Source organism: Oncorhynchus nerka, linkage group LG20 (assembly GCF_034236695.1).
Source record: "Oncorhynchus nerka isolate Pitt River linkage group LG20, Oner_Uvic_2.0, whole genome shotgun sequence".
In the NCBI taxonomy this organism is placed as follows: domain Eukaryota; kingdom Metazoa; phylum Chordata; class Actinopteri; order Salmoniformes; family Salmonidae; genus Oncorhynchus; species Oncorhynchus nerka.
Window position 1 is genome coordinate 26,046,515 of NC_088415.1, and position 24,024 is coordinate 26,070,538.

At 43.6% G+C, this 24,024-nt stretch overlaps 1 protein-coding gene and 1 pseudogene across 1 annotated transcript in view; one reads left to right on the plus strand and one right to left on the minus strand.

Moving 5' to 3' along the window:
* The window catches only part of LOC115102149 (collagen alpha-1(II) chain-like), a 28,709-nt gene extending 22,565 nt beyond the window's left edge, over positions 1 to 6,144 (plus strand). Inside the window, exons 43-53 of the mRNA XM_029621767.2 lie at positions 335 to 442; positions 979 to 1,032; positions 1,718 to 1,825; positions 1,940 to 1,993; positions 2,115 to 2,222; positions 2,347 to 2,400; positions 3,025 to 3,132; positions 3,232 to 3,520; positions 3,706 to 3,893; positions 4,176 to 4,412; positions 4,659 to 6,144. Of these exons, the coding sequence (XP_029477627.2) occupies positions 335 to 442; positions 979 to 1,032; positions 1,718 to 1,825; positions 1,940 to 1,993; positions 2,115 to 2,222; positions 2,347 to 2,400; positions 3,025 to 3,132; positions 3,232 to 3,520; positions 3,706 to 3,893; positions 4,176 to 4,412; positions 4,659 to 4,805 (1,455 nt within the window). The 3' untranslated portion in view covers positions 4,806 to 6,144. The remainder of the gene's footprint in view (positions 1 to 334; positions 443 to 978; positions 1,033 to 1,717; positions 1,826 to 1,939; positions 1,994 to 2,114; positions 2,223 to 2,346; positions 2,401 to 3,024; positions 3,133 to 3,231; positions 3,521 to 3,705; positions 3,894 to 4,175; positions 4,413 to 4,658) is intronic.
* An 887-nt stretch (positions 6,145 to 7,031) lies between these two features.
* On the minus strand, positions 7,032 to 23,697 carry LOC115102151 (aladin-like; annotated as a pseudogene).
* Between the last annotated feature and the right edge of the window lie 327 nt (positions 23,698 to 24,024).

The following is a 24,024-nucleotide window of genomic DNA, read 5'->3' on the forward strand; positions in this document are numbered from 1 at the left end:
ACGTTCAATATGACAGATCTACATCCAGAATTCTTTCTCCTTAAAACTGTCACAAAGAAGTCAATCACTCAGTGACTAATTGGCTGTAACGGAGATGCATTCAGAACTTTCATTTCCATCATACTACGACCTACAACAGACTTTCTTTTGGGGTTTTGCTGCTTTTCTTTTGCTGCCTTTTCCCACATAGGGGCTTTTAGCCAGTTGCTCAAGTCCTACTTTGCATGCAAATCAATAGCTAAGTCCATTAACCCATTGACTAGTCAAATGTTACATCCTTGTGGTTATAGTGATGACGTCTGACACTTATTCGCTGATGTTCTGTGTGTCCCAGGGAGAGCCCGGTAAGCAGGGATCTCCTGGTGCTGGTGGTGACCGTGGACCCCCTGGGCCTGTGGGGCCTCCTGGACTGTCTGGACCTTCTGGCGAGCCCGGAAGAGAGGTCAGAACTAAACCATGACAACACAGGCCACAACAACAATATAAACCACAACAATAACAAATGTAGGCCACTGTAGCTGCACGCCGCAATTACCGGGATAAAGGCCATAGCTGCACTATAGTGCTACCAGCTGGCCAATATAATTACACCTCTGGGTTGAGCTACTGCAAGAACCATAGGAACGACAACAGCAACATAAACAACAACAAAACCCACATAAAAATACATCAATAATCACCAGAACAACAACAGCGACTTTCCAAAACAAGAACACCCCTCCCTCCACACACACAATAACCATAAAGCAAAAATGTAAATAATCACCACAACTGTAACAATAACAACCAAAACAAACAATGACACAACAGAAAACAAAAAAACACAACCATAGTCAATCGCAAACAACAACCACAGCCATCTGTATTTCTACAGCACCATTAACCCATGGACCCCAAGCGTGTTGCTTTGGCAGCTACTTCAGGACTGGAAGCCAATACATTTCATGTATTGATTAAATCTCTGTCTCTACCTCACAGGGCAACGCTGGATCTGATGGGCCCCCTGGTAGAGATGGATCCACCGGAGTCAAGGTGAGACCCTCCAAATCAAATGATATTTTATTCTATCAAATGTTATTTGTCACATGCACCGAATACAACAGGTATAGACTACAACTGCTGTTTTCGGTGCATGTGACAAATAACACGCTGTGTAGTAGACCTTGGAGTGAAATCCAGCAAAGTGCGAACATTCCCAGAACATTAGCTAAGATCCCCATTAAGTTCTAGTTAGGGTTTATCTAACATTAGGATGGTAATCACAAAAACGTAGAAATAATGTTCTTGATAACAAAATGTTTTTTTTTTTATGTTTTAAATTAAATATTCTAACATTCACAAAAATGTTGTGCATAACATCTGTAACAACCACCACAGAACATTCTCCAAATGTTCTAATTAGGTTTCCAGGTAATGTAACAACACAATGTACCAGTGAAGAATGAAGTATGTTCTGGGAACGTTTTTGCAACATCAGGCAAATGTTTTATACAAACATCGTATAATCATCAGCACAACTGGACCATTTTCGTGTTATGAGAATATTTGCCACATCCTAACAAATGTTTCAGGCACTTTCACAGAACCAATTTGGGTTTGCTGAGATGCTTACTTACCTGCATTATACACCAATCAAACCAATCAGTCCAATTGATGGATAAGATATCAAATGTTCTTGAAATGTCCTTATATCCTATGATCTTCTCTCCACCTGTAGGGTGAGCGTGGTAACACTGGTCCTGCAGGTGCACCTGGCGCCCCCGGCGCTCCCGGTGCCCCCGGCCCTGTTGGCCCCCTGGGCAAGCAGGGAGACAGAGGAGAGGGAGTGAGTACCCCTACAAAACTACACACAATATGAATGAGAGAAATGTTGGTGTTTTGTAATTGATGGTACTTGTTGTTAGCCTGTCTAATGGAAGAACCTCACTCTTGTTTTTAGGGTGCTCAAGGACCTGCCGGACCCGCTGGACCAGCTGGCGCTAGAGGAATGGCTGTGAGTGTCAATGTTCCTCATTGTGAAACACACACACCATTCTCTAATAAACTATCCCTACTGTAGCTGTACCTGCATTGGCACACTGAGTTGATTGACACCCTCTGCCTCTCCACATCAGGGACCCCAAGGACCCCGTGGAGACAAGGGAGAGGCTGGCGAGACAGGAGAGAGGGGACAGAAGGGACACCGTGGCTTCACCGGTCTGCAGGGTCTTCCTGGACCTCCAGTAAGTCACCCAAATCCTCTGGCCACGCTGCACCAGTTATTATACCTCTATCTGCATAGAATGCCTGACTTTCAATGTGGAATAAGTTCTGTTCCCTGACTTCCTGTCGTCATTATTTTAACAGGGCTCCGCGGGAGACCAGGGAGCTGCTGGACCTGCCGGACCTAGTGGTGCTAAGGTGAGTTCAGATGAAAGAGAAGAAGAGGTGGAGAAAAGAACAGAACACTTCTCTAATCCCTCCATACTCTGATGAGACAAATATAGACTACTCATATACAGTAGTTATCCCATGCTATGATAATGAGAGGCACAGGCTAGTCATAATCCACCAACACCAATTATAATCTAGTTATAATCCTCCAACACCATGATAAAGTGGAGGACGGAAATAGACTGTGTTTTTAATTAGCCTATTCTATGATAACAAGGAAGGCTAATGCTTTTATGATTACAACATGCTATGGAAGAATGGAAGACAGACGGGAGAGGTTACTACTTTTAAAATAATCCATTAAAACACATTGTATGATAAAGAGAGGGAAAGGGCTGGCCACTACAACGTGAATCATTTTTGACCCAAAGTGAGATAAATGCTACATTTGTAATGTCCAATAAGCAGGTTGTTATTGAATTAAAGCGAGAGTACTCTCACACATAATCAACAACAATTGGACAATAACATATCAGGTCAAAGTTTAAAACAATGTGAAACCAAACACTAAAGGGGGGTTTACATGTATTCATGCTATGCTAGCATCCATATGTATGAGCCATGACTGACCCACCCTATCCATCTCTTCAGGGACCCCCTGGCCCAGTCGGCCCCGCTGGTAAGGATGGATCTAACGGTCAGCCTGGACCCCTCGGACCCCCTGGACCTCGTGGTCGTTCTGGAGAAACTGGCCCTGCTGTGAGTAACGCTTGTCAACATTAGACTTACCTGAATATACTATATATGTAGCAGCAAAAGTCTTAAAGTCTTCATATTTGATCTCCTCTCCTCCTTCAGGGTCCACCTGGTAACCCCGGGCCCCCTGGTCCTCCTGGTCCTCCCGGCCCTGGCATCGACATGTCTTCCTTTGCTGGCCTGTCTCAGCCTGAGAAGTCTCCGGATCCCCTGAGGTACATGAGAGCTGACGAGGCGTCCAGCTCCCTGAGGCAGCACGACGTGGAGGTGGACTCCACACTCAAGTCCCTCAACAACCAGATCGAGAACCTGCGCAGCCCTGATGGTAGCCAGAAGAACCCTTCCCGCACCTGCAGAGACCTCAAACTGTGCCACCCAGAGTGGAAGAGCGGTGAGTGGGGGAACGGACAGAGGAGAGGGAAAAGAGAGTGAATGGAAAGAAAAGAGAGAAATGGATTTATGGAATTTTGTTTTTTATTCATCAAGGAAGATTCCCCCAAAATATACAGTGTAGAAAGGAAAGAACACATGTATAACATGATCAGTCCAAACAGTGCTGCTCCTCTCGTTCTTCAGGTGACTACTGGGTGGATCCTAACATTGGTAGCACAGCTGATGCCATCAAGGTCTTCTGCAACATGGAGACTGGCGAGACCTGTGTGTACCCCAGCATAGCCAACGTGCCTCAAAAGAACTGGTGGACGAGCAAGAGCAACGACCGCAAACATGTCTGGTTCGGAGAGACCATGAATGGAGGATTCCACGTGAGTCTCTTCTCGCTATCAATAATAATGTCACTGGCACCTTTGAGTGAAACATAGCTACTCCTTTAGTAGAACTTCATTTCAAGGGTTATCCTGATCATCAGTCAAACCCTTCCTCAGCGTTTCCTTTTATGAATTAAGCCTATATTTCAGCCTCGCAGATAATTGATAGACATCACAAAATCCTACCATCCATAAACCTATGACCTCCATATGACCTCCATTTTTGCGACTGCACTCATCCTTACCATGTCACACTTAACCCTCCCTCTCCCTGTATAGTTCAGCTACGCTGAGGACGGTACCAACGCTGCCAGTATCCAGCTGACCTTCCTGAGGCTGCTGTCCACGGAAGCGTCTCAGAGCCTCACCTACCACTGCAAGAACAGCGTGGCCTATATGGACGCATCCACGGGCAACCTGAAGAAGGCGCTGCTGCTCCAGGGCTCCAACGACGTGGAGATCAGAGCTGAGGGAAACAGCCGCTTCACCTACAGCGTTATGGAGGATGGCTGCAAGGTGAGAGGGATAGGCACTGTCAAGTTAGGTCAGGGAAAGGATGGACATAGTTAAGTAGGACCATGGGGGAAGGCACTGTCACGTTAGGTCAGGGAAAGGATGGACATAGTTAAGTAGGACCATGGGGGAAGGCACAGTGCAGTCACAGTAAAAAAAGGGAAAAAAAACAATTTTTCTGTTATTGTAGTCTATGGGAATATATAGAGGGTTAGTGTGCTTCAACATGTCTCTGTTGTCTTCCCACAGAAACACACAGGCCAGTGGGGAAAGACTGTCTTCGAGTACAAAACACAGAAGACCTCCCGTCTGCCCATCGTGGACATTGCTCCCATGGACATTGGAGGAGCGGACCAGGAGTTCGGTGTGGATGTGGGAACAGTCTGCTTCTTGTAAAGTGAAATAAACACAACGGCAAAAAAACTCAAATATGAAAGAAATAACTCAACTATGAAACAATACACACTCTACAAAAAAGAAGACTGACTTTAAAAAAAAGGACACTTTTTCTCTGGCAAAGTGCTCTCCAAGTTGTACTCCATGGATGTTAGCGCTGAAGGGCACCGGCGTTCCAGCATTCCCTGTCAACCCACTTCCTGAGATCCAGTCATGTTTCCCATGGCCCACAGTTGACGGGAATGAGCCAGGAGGAAGAGGGACCAAGCCAAGAGACGAGTGATGAAGAAACAGAAACATGACTCGATGTAACTTATTTATTGTCTAAACCTTACATGGGCAGAGGTTAGGTACAGTAGGACTGGGGAGCTTCACCATAAGAGCAACACAAGCCCATCCTACCACAGAAGACCTAGAACCTCCCACTTCTACTCCACCTCCCTCCCCCGTCTCCTCCCCAACCTAGCTACAAATATGCCATTTTGAATCAATGTGGACCAAAACATATTTTCAGTTATTATAAACAAGTCCAAGTGCTCCAAATGTTTTTTACCATCAAGACGAGGAGAGAAACTTTTACTGTGCATTATAAATCTTTGGTTCTGTGTTGTAAAAGTGTGTTTATAAAACAGCCAGATGGTTTTATATATATTTCCACATTGTGTGTGTACATGTGTCTAGATATATGCACACAAACACTTTTTGGAAAATGAGGATTCATTTGGGATGTATTTTTCCATGGTCTTTTACCCCTTCACTGTCCATTAGAGGAAAATATCTTACTCAGTTCACAAACAACTTACATTTTCTAATAAAATTGGGGAAAGTTGTAGTCATCCTGATTGTTTAAAGCTACCTCACGCTGAAAAACACAGTGAAAACATTCACCTTAAATCTTGAGCTGACCAACATGTGCTTTTGGGTGGAACTGGGGCTGAACGGCCATCTTTGCTTTGGGGTGCTCCATCTTCAGAAGGTGCTATGAGTTCTAGAATTCAGTCTCTGCCATTCCCCCCCCCCCCCCAATTCCCACTAGCCTCACACCACACACACACACCCCACCCTGGAGGACAGGTGCAGCCAGGCAAAGCAGAGAACCAAGGGACTTTGGGTAGTACCCTATGGAGTCCATGCCCCACACATAGAATCACGGGACTCCAAGGAGAGCCGCCCAAACAACCGGGGTGGGTTGTCTCTGTGTGTGTGAGGGTGTGTATATTGTTTTTGTTATAATTACATTTTATTATGATCATGATCATTTTTTTTTGTTTTGTTTATTTTGTTACACTTTTAATTGATGTAAATTGGAAATAAAAAGAAAATACCAAGTAACAATTAAGTTGACTTTTAACTGAGTTTCTTTTAAATAAGTACAGAAAAGGCATGAGGGTGGGATAGCTTTTTCTGTTAAATGAACCCAAGGCCTGTGTACTTTGTTTTTGTTGTTGAGAGGTCAGTTACCCTTTTTAAATGTGTGAGTGCATGGCATGTGTGTAAGTATGCATGTGTGAGTGTGTGAGTGTGTTTTCCTATGAGAGAATGTCATAACACAGGAATGAAAGTACTGTATTCATTCACCGGTTTCAGGGTGGCGTCAGGCATGGTTGGCTTCTTTTTGTTAGAAGGCATAAATACAGTAGAGAAAATGATGTGCTGAATGGAATTGTTTTGTACATTAACAGTAATGTTTTAAAGATGCTTCAAGACATGGCCACATAGGTGTTTGTCAGCGTTTGGTGATCCGCTTGTCTGTTTCCCTTATCCTCTCCACTTCCCTTATCCTCTCTGTACCTCTCCATTTCTTTCTTCTGAGCAATAAAAATTAGACTGAAAAGACTAAACAGTGATATTCTTCTTTAAAGGGAAATTATTCTTGTTATTACAAACCTACATTGACATTATCACAAATGTCACATTTTAGTTTACTTAAATCTTTTAGAGTTATTCTTGACTGAAAGTGAAGGGCAAATCAGGAAGGTAAAACATCAAACTATCATATTAACGTCAGATTGTATACTTATTCTATACTTGACAATACAGTATACTCCTTTACCTAGAACATGGAGATGATTTAAGAAACATCATTAAAGACACACTGAAGCCTCTTGATCAACTCATTCACCTCTTTTGCAAGAACAAAGTGGCGATGGCTTGACCTGAACCTCCTCCCACCAACCCCCGTCTTGGACTAGGCATAAAAAAAAGAGACACAAATAACCATTTGCATAACACTTTGTACACGTTTATTTAACAAGTGTTCCAAAAATGATAAATTGTACTTACAAACATGACTTGAAATATGGTTTCTGTGTTAGTTTGCGTGTGTGTGGTTAGGATGAGTTCTGTGTAGTGTCTGGTTGGCGTAGTCTGCTGGCCTGCCCTGGGACAGGGGGGGAGAGGGGCTGCCTCCAAGGCCGGGCTGGGGATTCCCAGCACTCATAAAGCAAAAAGGCACATGAGTAATCTTTCCATTAGACCAACACTGTGGAGAGACATCACTAGTGTCACTGAGATGAGTTTAGCGCCACCTAGCTAGACCTCGTGCTCTATTCACTGCAGCACATCAATAGCCATGTCAAATGGAATGATCAGTGTGTAGACCATGTACAATTTCTAGTTGAAGTCTCATTGCCCATCTTTCCCATTCAAATGACATTAATGCATAAACTACTTTTGAGTAAAACAAAAAACAAACAAATAACTTTAAAATTGAAAGTAAACTATAGCGTTAAGATCAGTTTAAGCAGCACTGTGGGGAAACATCTAAATGCCTGGTGGTCCCCTAAATGTAAAGAACAGCGTTTGTAGGCTGACCACAGTGAGCTGGGTTGAATTGCATCAGTCTGGGTTCTGTCCCGGCCTCCCCCTGAACAAAACCACTGACATAGACAGACAGTTATTACCACTGACATACAGAGATACACAACACTGAGACACCCTCCTGGATATGTAACATACTATGATTTGAGTCTTGAACACTGCAATCATGGCAGCGCGGCCTGCTTCAGCATCTCCTGATGGAACAGGTAAGAGGGAGGAGGAGAGAAGATGACAAAACATACTTTCCAACTTGGAGAAAGAGGAGAGGAGGGAAGGAGCCTGACCTTTGAGAAGCACGGCTAGTCTCTCTCCTGTCGGGTCCCACGCTAGCGACTGGATCTCTCCTCCGACCCTGAAAAACACACATACACAATAGGCTAATCTGTAAGGTTAATCAATAACTAGTTTAGTGAATGACTAGTTAACCCAGGCCTTTCCTTACGCCATATCTCCATCTGGTGTATTTAAGGTTGTCTCAGACAGGTCGGCCACCACTGTTGCTGCCTTCGGCCCCCCTGACATCCCTAAGGGCATCCCTAGTGGAGAAAGAGGAGGACTTACATCAAAACAAACAACGCAAGCACACAGCACACAGTGTAAAACAACTGTAAGAGGTTGGTGTGCTTCATATCATACATGGTCTTGTGTTTGTGTGTGTACCTGGGGTGTCAGTGAAAGTTAGGGCATAGATGACAGTCTCTCCTTGCACACTGAAGAGCAGCCGACTCCCATCAGGACTCCAACTGCCAGACTAGACAGTTACAGAGAGACAGTTAGCCAAACACACAAACACTCACACAGACCAGGTGTCTCACCTGACAGCGTCCCTTCAGACAAGGCCACCGCTCGCAAATCCACATCCTGGTTTCCCAAACCCTGCAGCAACACACATAAGACATACACTACTTTTGAAAAGTTTGGGTTCACATAGAAATGTCCTTGTTTTTGAAAGAAAAGCACATATTTTGTCCATTAATATAACATCAAATTAATCAGAAATACAGTGTAGAAATTGTTAATGTTGTAAATGACTATTGTAGCTGGAAACTGATGATTTTGAAGGGAATATCTACATAGGTCCATTATCAGCAACCATCACTCATGTGTTCCTTTGGAAGACCCGTTTTATTGCTTCTTTAATCAGTACAACAGTTTTTAGCTGTACTAACATACGTGCCAAAGGGTTTTCTAATGATCAATTAGCCTTTTAAAATGATAAACTTGGATTAGCTAACACAACGTGCCATTGGAACACAGGAGTAGGTTGGTTGCTGATAATGGGCCTTAACGACATAAAGCTCTCCTGCACTACTGTCTCTGACCTGAAGAAGTAGGAGGGTGTAGCTGCCAGCACGCGACTGCCATCAGGGGACCAGGATAGGTACGTGACTCCTCCCCCTCCCACACGGTAGAGAGGCACACAGCTCTCAACAGCTACATCCCACACCTGACAGAGATAGAAACAGAGACAGAGAGAAAGAGAGTCACAAGGATGTTCCAGCATCACAGTAAAATACTTTCACAGTTGAGTAGCAGTAGAGGTTGAGACTGCTGGTTCCTACCAGCATGACAGTGTCCCTGGGAGAGGCCGACACCAGGAGAGATCCGTTAGGTGACCATGCCATGGAAGTGACAGGGGAGTGGCCTGGGTGGGACAGGACCTGGGCACAGCCAGGTCTGTGAGAGGGAAGAAGAGATAGAAAGAGATTGAATGAGAAATAGGGAGGACGGAGAAAAAGAAAGTTGAAGAGTATAATAATGAGCATGTATACCTGGTAGAGAACGAGGTGGGGTCCACGTGCCAGACCAGCAGGCAGTTGTGACAGGCCACAGCCAGGGTAGACGCACACAGAGGCTTCCACTGCAGGGCTGCCACACTGTGCTGCAGACGGTGCTTTAGGGTGGAAGTATTAGCACTGAGGGAGAAAGAGACAGAGTGTTTGAGAGAGAGACGGAGAAAGAGACAGAACAAGTTTAACACCGCACTAGGTTGGTCTGACTGAATATGATTTTGAGGACATAGGTTTTATCTGAATCCAGGAAACCGGCCCATACGAAGATTCTCAATTGGTTTTGCTCGGCTCCTCACGTCCTCTCCTCGCCTTTTGAAAAAGGTAAAAAATAACCAAGAAGAGGCGGCGAGGAGAGGAAACAATTCCGCTTATATGAAATGACTCTCCTTCTCCACTTGCGCGTCATCATGTAAATCACATTTAGGAATCCCAAAATAAATATGTTTAGTAAAAATGTAATTAGATAGTTGTGCTAGACATTTTATAGATAAAAGTTAAGGTAAGTTTTGTTTTCAAATATGTGCATTCTTTTCTCCTCAGAGAACACAACAGCTGTTTCAAAGGTGGTGTGACTGGTTTCAAAACTCTTCCGCGAGAGCCGACCGCAGGATACTCTTGTGAACCCTCTGTCGAAGGATGTAATCGAGGAGGTGAGCATATTCCTCTGTTCACCTACTAACGAATTGGCATTCTCCTCAACCACTTGTCAATTTTCCGGCCCCGGAGAAGAGGACGGAGGAGTTGAGAAACTCCCATAGAGTTTAATAGTCAACGACACAGCACCATTGCAACAGGCCGGCAGTGTGGGGCCATGAGTCTGCTTTACTTACCTCTTGGGGTTGTAGATGTTGATGGAGTCGTCTAAAAGGGAAACACTTCTGGGTGTGTGGGTGCCAGGCGAAGCTCCGCACTGCACAGTCCGACCTGAAACACAGGGAGCAACAACAGGGTCTGGTTGCACCAGTAGGGCTTAAAAAACATTGATCTTTAATAGGGCTGTTGCGGTGACCGTATTACTGCCACACCAGCAGTCACGAGTCGTGACCGCAGTCATATTCCACGTGAAAATTAAGCCACGGAAATCTCCTCCTATGCACTCTGGACGTGCGTTGGTTGTACCCAACTCCCTAACGACCGTCAGGTCATTAATGGCCTGGTACTGAGGGCTCTATTATCTCTCTAACCACTCTGACATCAATGAAGATGCAATTGAAAATCACATCAAACACTTACCATAAAAACCGTATCATGCTTTTAAAACGTACTTCACTGTAATCGATCAATTTGAAGAAAGTTCAACAAAAGGTTGAAACTGAGTGGAAAACATGGTCGTTGTGGATGTTGTTTCAAAGTCAAACACAGACATGGACAGCGCTTTCTAAGGTGATGATTCATTCAAAACACCCATATGCATATTATAGCTTATGCATACATATAGGCCTATATATGAGCCCAAACCTAAAGAAAAAAAGTTAGTGTACACTCAGTGTACAAAACATTAGGAACACCTGCTCTTTCCATGACAGACTGACCAGGTGAAAGCTATGATACCTTATTGACGTCACCTGTTAAATACACTTCAATCAGTGCAGATGAAGGGGAGGAGACCAGTTAAAGGATTTTTAAGCCTCGAGACAATTGGTAGTAGGTGCCAAGCGCACCGGTTTGAGTGTGTCAAGAACTGCATGCTGCTGGGTTTTTCACCCTCAACAGTTTCCAGTGTGTATCAAGAACGGTCCAAAGGACATCCAGCCAACTTGACACAACTGTGGGAAGCATTGTAGTCAACATGGACCAGCATTCCTGTGGAACACTTTCGACAATTGAGGCTGTTTGGAGGGCAAAAGGGGGTGCAACTCAATGTTAGGAAGGTGTTGGTAATGTTTTGTACACTAAGTGTACAATACATAGCCTAATAGCCTACTGCATAGGCCTACACGTAGCAGAAAAACATATATAAAATAAATAATAAACATTTAAGATGTCTTTGGAACATAATTGATCAAGCCTATAGTCCAAAAATTAAAACAATTCTAGTAATCACCAGTGAATGTGGACTGTATTATTAGGCATACTCTATTCATGAGTCAGAGAAAACGTACAGGCCTAGGCACAATGCTATTGGTTCATTGATTGTGCAAGGTGGCATAAAGCATTTGCCTACAATTAGAGTGAATTTGTAATTGATGCATCCAAACAGATGATCTACCTGCGAGAAATTTTAATGGACGGCAACTTTAAGCCAAGTATGATCGGTAATACATTTAACAGATGGGCTTAAAATGGACTGACCAAGTATTATCAGATGTTTACAGACAAGGGGACAGATACACTTGAGAATCTATCAATAAAGTACAACCTCCAGAACTCTGTTATACAATTATTTACAAGCAAGAAGCCATCTTACTAAAGCAGTGGGACCTAATAAAACGCTTAGTGATATACATTTAATTAATTACACTGAACAAAAATAAAAACACGTCTTTACATTGTGTTGGTCCCATGTTTCATGAGCTGAAAAATATACATTTTCCGTACGCACAAAAGGCTTATTTCTCTCAAATGTTGTGAACTAATGTGTTTACATCTGTTAGTGAGCATTTCTCCTTTGCCAAGATAATCCAATCACCTGACAGGTGTGGCATATCAAGAAGCTGATTAAAAGGCATGATCACTACACAGATGCACTTTGTGCTTGGAACAATAAAAGGCCACTCTAAAATGTGCAGTTTTGTCACCCAACACAATGCCACAGATGTCTCAAGTTGAGGGAGCGTGCAATTGGCATGTTGACTGCAGGAATGTCCACAAGAGCTGTTGCCAGAGAATTGAATGTTAATTTCTTTACCATAAGCCACCTCCAACATCGTTTTACAGAATGTGTCAGTACGTTCAACCAGCCTCACAACTGCGGACCACGCATATGGGCAAGCAGTTTGCAGATGTCAACGTTGTGAACAGAGTGCCCCATAGTGGCGCTGGGGTTATGGTATGGGAAGGAATAAGCTACGGTCAACGAACACAATTGCATTTTATCGATGGCAATTTGAATGCAGAGATACCAGGACGAGATCTTGAGGCCTATTGTCGTGCCATTCATCTGCCGCCATCACCTCATGTTTCAGCATGATAATGCACAGCCCATGTCGCAAGGACCCGTAGACAATTTCTGGAAGCTGAAAATGTCCCAGTTCTTCCACGGCCTGCATACTCACCAGACATGTCACTGATTGAGCATGTTTGGGAGGCTCTGGATCGACATGTACGACAGTGTGTTCCAGTTCCCGACAATATCCAGCAACTTCGCACAGCCATTAAAGAGTGGGACAACATTTCACAAGCCACAATAAACAGTCTGATCAACTCTATGCGAAGGAGATCTGTTGCACTGCATGAGGGCAAATGGTGGTCACACCAGATTGTGACTGGTTTTCTGATCCACGCCCCTACTTTTTTTTAAGGTACAGTATTTGTGACCAACAGTCACTTGAAATACATAGAATAGGGCCTAATGGATTTATTTCAATTGACTGATTTCCTTATATGAACTGTAACTCAGTAAAATCTTCGAAAATGTAGCATGTTGTGTTTATATTTTTTATCAGTATAGTATCAAATCAAATCAAATGTATTTATATAGCCCTTCGTACATCAGCTGATATCTCAATGTGCTGTACAAAAACCCAGCCTAAAACCCCAAACAGCAAGCAATGCAGGTGTAGAAGCACGGTGGCTAGGAAAAACTCCCTAGAAAGGCCAAAACCTAGGAAGAAACCTAGAGAGGAACCAGGCTATGTGGGGTGGCCAGTCCTCTTCTGGCTGTGCCGGGTGGAGATTATAACAGAACATGGCCAAGATGTTCAAATGTTCATAAATGACCAGCATGGTCAAATAATAATAAGGCAGAACAGTTGAAACTGGAGCAGCAGCAGTCAGGTGGAAGTTGAAACTGGAGCAGCAGCATGGCCAGGTGGACTGGGGACAGCAAGGAGTCATCATGTCAGGTAGTCCTGGGGCATGGTCCTAGGGCTCAGGTCAGTTGAAACTGGAACAGCAGCATGGCCAGGTGGACTGGGGACAGCAAGGAGTCATCATGTCAGGTAGTCCTGGGGCATGGTCCTAGGGCTCAGGTCCTCCGAGAGAGAGAAAGAAAGAGAGAAGGAGAGAATTAGAGAATGCACACTTAGATTCACACAGGACACCGAATAGGACAGGAGAAGTACTCCAGATATAACAAACTGACCCTAGCCCCCCGACACATAAACTACTGCAGCATAAATACTGGAGGCTGAGACAGGAGGGGTCAGGAGACACTGTGGCCCCATCCGAGGACACCCCCGGACAGGGCCAAACAGGAAGGATATAACCCCACCCACTTTGCCAAAGCACAGCCCCCACACCACTAGAGGGATATCTTCAACCACCAACTTACCATCCTGAGACAAGGCTGAGTATAGCCCACAAAGATCTCCGCCACGGCACAACCCAAGGGGGGGGCGCCAACCCAGACAGGATGACCACAACAGTGAATCAACCCACTCAGGTGACGCACCCCCTCCAGGGACGGCATGAGAGAGCCCCAGTAAGCCAGTGACTCAGCCCCTGTAATAGGGTTAGAGGCAGAGAATCCCAGTGGAAAGAGGGGAACCGGCCAGGCAGAGACAGCAAGGGCGGTTCGTTGCTCCAGAGCCTTTCCGTTCACCTTCCCACTCCTGGGCCAGACTACACTCAATCATATGACCCACTGAAGAGATGAGTCTTCAGTAAAGACTTAAAGGTTGAGACCGAGTTTGCGTCTCTGACATGGGTAGGCAGACCGTTCCATAAAAATGGAGCTCTATAGGAGAAAGCCCTGCCTCCAGCTGTTTGCTTAGAAATTCTAGGGACAATTAGGAGGCCTGCGTCTTGTGACCGTAGCGTACGTGTAGGTATGTACGGCAGGACCAAATCAGAGAGATAGGTAGGAGCAAGCCCATGTAATGCTTTGTAGGTTAGCAGTAAAACCTTGAAATCAGCCCTTGCTTTGACAGGAAGCCAGTGTAAAGAGGCTAGCACTGGAGTAATATGATCACATTTTTTGGTTCTAGTCAGGATTCTAGCAGCCGAATTTAGCACTAACTGAAGTTTATTTAGTGCTTTATCCGGGTAGCCGGAAAATAGAGCATTGCAGTAGTCTAACCTAGAAGTGACAAAAGCATGGATTAATTTTTCTGCATCATTTTTTGGACAGAAAGTTTCTGATTTTTGCAATGTTACGTAGATGGAAAAAAGCTGTCCTCGAAATGGTCTTGATATGTTCTTCAAAAGAGAGATCAGGGTCCAGAGTAACGCCGAGGTCCTTCACAGTTTTATTTGAGACGACTGTACAACCATTAAGATTAATTGTCAGATTCAACAGAAGATCTCTTTGTTTCTTGGGACCTAGAACAAGCATCTCTGTTTTGTCCGAGTTTAATAGTAGAAAGTTTGCAGCCATCCACTTCCTTATACATTTACATTTAAGTCATTTAGCAGACGCTCTTATCCAGAGCGACTTACAAATTATGTCTGAAACACATGCTTCTAGCGAGGGCAATTTTGGGGCTTCACCATGTTTCATTGAAATGTACAGCTGTGTGTCATCCGCATAGCAGTGAAAGTTTACATTATGTTTTCGAATAACATCCCCAAGAGGTAAAATATATAGTGAAAACAATAGTGGTCCTAAAACGGAACCTTGAGGAACACCGAAATTTACGGTTGATTTGTCAGAGGACAAACCATTCACAGAGACAAACTGATATCTTTCCGACAGATAAGATCTAAACCAGGCCAGAACATGTCCGTGTAGACCAATTTGGGTTTCCAATCTCTCCAAAAGAATGTGGTGATCGATGGTATCAAAAGCAGCACTAAGGTCTAGGAGCACGAGGACAGATGCAGAGCCTCGGTCCGATGCCATTAAAATGTCATTTACCACCTTCACAAGTGCCGTCTCAGTGCTATGATGGGGTCTAAAACCAGACTGAAGCATTTCGTATACATTGTTTGTCTTCAGGAAGGCAGTGAGTTGCTGCGCAACAGCCTTCTCTAAAATTTTTGAGAGGAATGGAAGATTCGATATAGGCCGATAGTTTTTTATATTTTCTGGGTCAAGGTTTGGCTTTTTCAAGAGAGGCTTTATTACTGCCACTTTTAGTGAGTTTGGTACACATCCAGTGGATAGAGAGCCGTTTATTATGTTCAACATAGGAGGGCCAAGCACAGGAAGCAGCTCTTTCAGTAGTTTAGTTGGAATAGGGTCCAGTATGCAGCTTGAAGGTTTAGAGGCCATGATTATTTTCATCATTGTGTCAAGAGATATAGTACTAAAACACTTGAGCGTCTCTCTTGATCCTAGGTCCTGGCAGAGTTGTGCAGACTCAGGACAACTGAGGTTTGGAGGAATACACAGGTTTAAAGAGGAGTCCGTAATTTGCTTTCTAATAATCATAATCTTTTCCTCAAAGAAGTTCATGAATTTATTTACATTTAAGTCATTTAGCAGACGCTCTTATCCAGAGCGACTTACATCACTGCTAAAGTGAAAGTCATCCTCTCTTGGGGAATGCTGCTTTTTAGTTAGCTTTGCGACAGTATCAAAAAGGAATTTCGGATTGTTCTTATTTTCCTCAATTAAGTTAGAAAAATAGGATGATCGAGCAGCAGTAAGGGCTCTTCGGTAATAGTAATACCCCAAGAGGACTGGAAGGACATATCTTGTAACACTTCCAAGACAAACACCTCTCTACTCTGTAGGGAATACTCTTGAAAATTCAGTCAAGATTTTTTTACAACTCCTTTAATAAAATCAAAATACAACCTAGACATCACACCAACTTACTGGCGTATCTGTGCTTAGTTCTGCTCTCCAATACTCAAATATTATATTCCTGCCCAGTTCTCAATCATTTCTGGATCGAAGTTATAAAAAGTATTGAATGATATGTTTGAATGTTCACAACCCATCATGCACTGCTCCTCAACTCTAATAAGTACCTTTTCAGAATTCTGAGAATAACAGCATTTAAACAGATAACTAGAAATTGGCTTAAACCGCTGGCACCACAAATGAGCAATTGGAAAGAAAATTTTTATTTAATATATAGTATGGAAATGACAACTTATAGAATAAGAAACCAAATTACTACTTGAGATACGATGGGAAAAAAATATAAAATACAAACATTATAGTATGAAATATTTAGTCTGTATCAGGAGGTAAAATGTACATGTTTTAAATGGACGGGTTTGTGTGCTTGTGTGCTTGTGTGTGTGTGTGTGTGTGAATGGGTGCATGTAAGCGAGTGTAGAAGCGCAAGTGTGTGAACCCAAATCAGAAACCGTGAATAGATGGCAGCATTCGCGCTAAACTGAAAGCGCGAACCACCGCATTAAACCATGGCAAGGTGATTGGCAATATGGCCGAATACAAACAGTGTAGTTATTCCCTTCGTAAGGCAATCAAACAGACAAAACTTCAGTACAGAGACAAAGTGGAGTCGCAATTCAACGGGTCAGACACGAGACGTATGTGGCAGGGTCTACAGACAATCACGGACTACAAAGGGGAAACCAGACACGTCACGGACACCGACGTCTTGCTTCCAGACAAGCTCAACACCTTCGCCCGCTTTGATGATAACACAGTGCCACCGACACAGCCCGCTACCAAGGACTGTGGGCTCTGCTTCTCTGTGGCTGAAGTGAGTAAGATATTTAAGCGCGTTAACCACCGCAAGGCTGCCAGCCAAGATGGCATCCCTAGCCGCGTCCTCAGAGCATGCGCAGACCAGCTGGCTGGAGTATTTACAGACATATTCAATCTCTCCCTATCCCAGTCTGCTGTCCTCACTTGCTTCAAGATTGTTAATGTACCCAAGAAGGCAAAGGTAACTGAACTAAAAGACTATCGCCCTGTAGCACTCACTTCTGTCATCATGAAGTGCATTGAGAGGCTAGTTAAGGATCATATCACCTCCACCTTACCTGACACCCTAGAGCCACTTCAATTTACTTACCACCCCAATAGATCCACAGACAATGCCATCGCACTGCATACAGCCCTATCCCATCTGGACAAGATGAATACCTATGTATCCATTGACTATAGCTCAGCATTCAACCCCATAGTACACTCAAAGCTCATCATTAAGTTTGGGGCCCTGGGTCTGAACCCCGCCCCATGCAACTGGGTCCTGAACTGATGGGCCGCCCCCAGGTGGTGAAGGTAGGAAACAACACCTCCACTTCGCTGATCCTCAACACAGGGACCCCACAAGGGTGCGTGCTCAGTCCCCTCCTGTACTCCCTGTTCATCTATGACTGGGTGGCCACGCAAGCCTCCAACTCAATCATCAAGTTTGCAGACGACACAACAGTAGTAGGCCTGATTACTAACAATGATGAGATAGCCTACAGAGAGGAGGTGAGGGCCCTGGGAGAGTAGTGCCAGGAAAATAACCTCTCACTCAACATCAACAAAACAAAGGAGCTGATTGTGGACTTCAGGAAACAGCAGAGGGAGCACGCCCCTATCCACATCAACGGGACCGCAGCGGAGAAGGTGGAAAGCTTCAAGTTCCTTGGCGTACACATCACTTACGATCTGAAATGGTCCACCCACACAGATAGTGTGGTGAAGAAGAAGGCGCATCCGTGCCAATTTGGCTTGGCCCCTAAGACCCTCATACTTCTACAGATGCACAATTGAGAGCATCCTGTCAGGCTGTATCACAGCCTGGTACGGAACTGCACCACCCGCATCTGCAGGGCTCTCCAGAGGGTGGTGCGATCTGCCCAACACATCACCGGGGGCAAACTACCTGCCCTTCAGGACATCTACAGCACCCAATGTCACAGGGAGGCCAAAAAGATCATCAAGGACATCAACCACCCTAGCCACGGCCTGTTCATCCCGCTATCATCCAGAAGGTGTGTTCATAACAGGTGCATAAAAGCTGGGACCAGTTTATGCTGTTCTGTGAAGGGAGTAGTATACAGCGTTGTACGAGATCTTCAGTTTCTTGGCAATTTCTCGCATGAAATAGCCTTCATTTCACAGAACAAGAATAGACTGACGAATTTCCGAAGAAAGTTATTTGTTTCTTGCCATTTTGAGCCTGTAATCGAACCCACAAATGCTGTCTCAACAAGGCCAGTTTTATCGCTTCTTTAATCAGAACAACAGTTTTCAGCTGTGCTAACAATTGCAAAGGGTTTTCTAATGATCAATTAGCCTTTTAAAATGGCTAACACAACGTGCCATTGGAACACAGGAATGATGGTTGCTGATAATGGGCCACTGTACGCCTATGTAACCGGTGTGAAATGGCTAGCTAGTTAGCGGGATGCGAGCTAATAGCGTTTCAATCGGTGACGTCACTCGTTTCAATCGGTGACGTCACATCAGAATTTACACCTGTTTCAGACTAGTTGTAACTAAGTCCGGTGTAAGCAATGCGCGTTCCTAAGATTTGGCGCTTCATAATGGCGGTTGCTAGGCAGCGCCCGTTCTATGCTTTGCAAGGCACTTCACTTCGCAAAACTCACCACTATGCATTTTCTTAACCACAACTGGTTGATCAATAAATAATTACTGTGGGAATGAATAACACTGAAGGACGAAAACATTAGAATAAAGTAGGCTAATGTCACTGAAGGCATGTATTAATTTGTTGCCTACTGAAACTTCCAAAGTTAAGTTTTAAATCATTTAAAACAATAGCCGAGTGTGGTCAACGATCATTTAGTTTTGACAGGCGTGGGTGGGGACTCGTCTTGATAAATTCATCTGTCAGATCTTTGTTTTAACTGAATCTCCATTTGGATATTTGGTAACAATTAGGCTGGGGAAATGTTAGCTAAATTGAGGTGAGTGCTCATGATAGTAATCTTTAGTCTTTGCTCATCTGGCACTGATCAGACATTTTTGCTAGCATGTTATGTAGCCTAGTATAACAAGTGAATGATTTTGCACTTTACTCGCATAGTAGCCTATATCCCGACCAAATGTCCTTGATTTATCTGATAATTAATCAACGCGATTTTTTTTGTCACTGAATCTCTGTCAATATATTTGGTTATTTAACCTCTGGCTGGGGAAATGAGTGGAGGTGGTAGCTCATCTATTAATTTGCTAATCTATCACTGATCAGACACATTTAGCATGCTATAATGTAGCATAGCCTAAATCACGGGTAGTTATTTTCTATTGGCTCGCGCGCATAGGCAACTTGAAAAGCCCACAACGGTTGTGAAATATGAACACGAGACTCACATCCTTTTGAAAATATAGATTGCTATTATGTTCTATGTGTATCATGCTGAAGACAGTCCCAATTTAACACTAAAAAAGCACACTATATGCCTGCTCCCTAGTAGGTGTAGAATCTACACCCACACACAAGTATGCTTTTTTGGCCTGGCGTAGAGCCCATTTTACGTCGGACGTCCCACTTACGACCAACTGGTGCAACTGGTCCCAGAACACCATATATACCATAAAGCAGTGGTCACCAACCTTTTCTGAATCAAGATCACTTTCGAAGTAAAAAAAAAAGATCTACCGTTCAGATTTTTTTTTTTACATGATAAAAAAAAAAAAAAAAGCATGAACCTAATAAAAATGTGATTTGTGCAGTAGGCCTAAAACATCATTGTCTAATAGGCCTGCCAATACTGTCCTTCTCAGACCATATTATATTTCAAAAGTCAAGCTTTGATAACAAAATAGATCAGTTGGGGCAGCACTTGCAAGGCACAACTGAGCATAATTTGAAATAATTTGTTTTCTTATTTTACTGGACTGCACCTGATAGTCACGGTGATTTCAAGACAACTGGGAACTGGAAAAAACGTGGTCAAATCATGACATCAGCGATCTTCTGGTCGAAAAATGTGAGCTCTAGAAAGATAAAGTTTTGACTTGGAATACAGAGTTATTTGACCGTTCAAAACTATTTTTCCCAGTCGGATCTCATTTTGTTTTAAAGTTCCCAGTTGTCTTGGAACACACTGAAGTTGGAAATTTCAGAGTTCCCAGTTGTTTTGAACACAACATTAGTCTCAGCGGAGGGAGGGATAGAGCAGCAGAGGGTCCGCCTCTCACGGTCCCTGCTCTCTCCTCCGGTGAGACTGACCAGAGAGAGGGGACTTCAGGAAACAGCAGAGGGAACACCCCCCTGTCCACATCGATGGAACAGTAGTGGAGAGGGTAGTAAGTTTTAAGTTCCTCGACGTACACATCACAGACAAACTGAATTGGTCCACCCACACAGACAGCATCGTGAAGAAGGCGCAGCAGCGCCTCTTCAACCTCAGGAGGCTGAAGAAATTCGGCTTATCACCAAAAGCACTCACTAACTTCTACAGATCCTGTCGGGCTGTATCACCGCCTGGTACGGAAACTGCTCCGCCCACAACCGTAAGGCTCTCCAGAGGGTAGTGAGGTCTGCACAACGTATCACCGGGGGCAAACTAACTGCCCTCCAGGACACCTACACCACCCGATGTCACAGGAAGGCCATAAAGATCATCAAGGACAGCAACCACCGAGCCACTGCCTGTTCACCCCGCTATCATCCAGAAGGCGAGGTCAGTACAGGTGCATCAAAGCTGGGACTGAGAGACTGAAAAACAGCTTCTATCTCAAGGCCATCAGACTGTTAAACAGCCACCACTAACATTGAGTGGCTGCTGCCAACACACTGACACTGACTCAACTCCAGCCACTTTAATAATGGGAATTGATGGGAAATGATGTAAAATATATCACTAGCCACTTTAAACAATGCTACCTAATATAATGTTCCCTACATTATTCATCTCATATGTATACGTATATACTGTACTCTATATCATCTACTGCATCCTTATGTAATAAAGTGGCTAGTGATACATGTAACTATGCCACTTTGTTTACATACTCATCTCATATGTATATACTGTACTCGATACCATCTACTGTATCTTGCCTATGCTGCTCTGTACCATCACTCATTCATATAGCTTTATGTACATATTCTTTATCCCCTTACACTTGTGTCTATAAGGTAGTAGTTTTGGAATTGTTAGCTAGATTACTTGTTGGTTATTACTGCATTGTCGGAACTAGAAGCACAAGCATTTCGCTACACTCGCACTAACATCTGCTAACCATGTGTATGTGACAAATAAAATTTGATTTGATTTGACTTGATGGCGATACTCTACTTGCACCACATCTGCCTCATGCACATATTCATGTTGTTCCTATGAACAGAGAATGTTAAATATTCCTCATTATTAAAATAGACACGATGACCTGCAAATAATAATATAAACGCAGGGCTATTGATTCACTTGTCTACTCATTCAGTATAGTGTGGATTTTGGTATTTTGGTATTTTATTAGGATCCCCATTAGCTGTTGTAAAAGCAGCAGCTACTCTTCCTGGGGTCCACACAAAACATGAAACATAATACAGAATGACATAATACAGAACATCAATAGACAAGAACAGCTCAAGAACAGAACTACATACATTTTTAAAAGGCACACGTAGCCTACATATCAATGCATACACACAAACTATAAAATAATAAAACAGTGTAGACAGTGCTGAATATAAACAGACAAACTCACTCAAAAAACAGCAGCTCTTTGCTGTATTCTTTGATTCTCTCTCTCTCTCTCTCTCTGGTCAAGGTTTTATGAATCTCAGGTAGGCTAGTATAACATTTTTTGTGGAAACTGTAAGCAAGGTGATTTGAGCGATCCAAGACAAATACAATTTAAAAAGGAGCGCAAGCAAGTGATCGACTCGGAATGCCTTGAAGATTGACCTGACCAGTCGGTCGTAATCGGCCAGTTGGTGACCATTGTCCTAAAGTGAATAAATAACTCATATTTGACAAGGACATAAGAGAGGGTATATTTAAGGATCTAATTGGGGACAAACTAAAAAGGTGGTCTTACCAGTTGAGCACCTGGGAAAACTCAGCGGTCATGTCCTCGCTGCTTAACTGAAGACAAAGGGCATACAACAACAGTCAAAACACCCTGGCAAGTTTAGTATTGTCTGATTGTTACTGATGGAAAATGTGCCATGTGAATTGACTGTGAGACTGGGCCACTTACTGTGAGATGAAGAAACAGAGAGCCGTAGAAGGAGGAGACCCACCGTAGCAAAGCCAGGACACAGCTAGAGCTAACCTCTAGCCACTTGGGCACTGGGAACACACACACATTAAAGAGTTACACACTCTTGCATGATAGAACACTTTCTTATCTGAAGCGCAGTCTGCATGTAATATTTTCAAGACCGTAAAATAATGAAGATAACATGGCACTCACCCTCTGCACTGGAGTTGGCTATTTCATTTAGGAGCCCAGAGAGGCCTGCATCACGTCTAGCAGACAGACACAGAGGTAGGAATTAGTGAACAGGGCCTTAGAATTGACTGTGTGCGTCTCTGTCTGTGTATATGTGTCACATACACCAAGCCCCTGCACTCCTTGTGTACAGTGTCTCACAGTGGTCCCGAAAGGCTGCCTTGCTGCTGCTCTCTTGGCGGCTGCGAGGTTTCAGTGACTCTCCCGGGAAGTACAGATTCAGAGGATGTGAATCCTACAGCAAATGGAAATACATTAGACATTATATATATATATATATATATATATATATATATATATACACACACACACACACACACACACACACACACACACACAATAAGAATAAACATCTAAACATTACAGTGACAAACCGTTTTTGGTAACTGAAGTTTGTGGTGACTAGTACAAGGATTGGCATTGATATGATAGCCCACCCACCCCAAACCAGACTGCTGGATCTGTGTTGGACTCGTCGTATTGAGAAGTCTCTCCATAGCCGGGCAGCGGAGGGGGGAACAGAGCCAAGGAACACATCATAACCACATTACTCCTGAAAAAGACATCACATTTAATAGCTCAACATTCAGCCATCACATGCAGATGCTAGCTTAATTAGCTAGCTAGTCACTAACGTTAACTATCTCGCAAGCTTGGCTGGCTAGATTGGATTGACACTTTAGACTTGCTAGCTACTTAGCAGGCTAGCTAGACCGACAATTACTAAATACAACTACACAGTTATCCATGTAGTGGTACATTGTCCATGTACTGTTGTTACCTTTATTTTTCCTGTAAAATGTAGCTAGGTTTACAGCAGCTTCAAACAGATCGGCCAGTTAACAAATCCCGCCGTGCTGGATTCATAAACTACGGAGGCCTGTAAGAAGGCATACAAAACGGCGAATTTCCACAACGCGGACATACTTTTCCCAGAGGTGAATACTCTGCTGTCATCTATCGGATAAATAGTGGCATTACATCCTACTTCTGTTCGCAGTTCACATTGGTGCTGTTTCATCCATTTGTGACATGGATGAAATAAGCAAACTGTAAAAACGTGCTGGTTGTTTGCAATTCAAATGCCGTTTTGATGAGTGAATGCATGGTGTGTAGACCTTGGTGGACAAATTATTAGCTATACCACATTTGAACCGTTAATTGTGTGTGTAATTTAGAGATTTCCGAAGACAGAACTAAGTAGTCAGTGGAA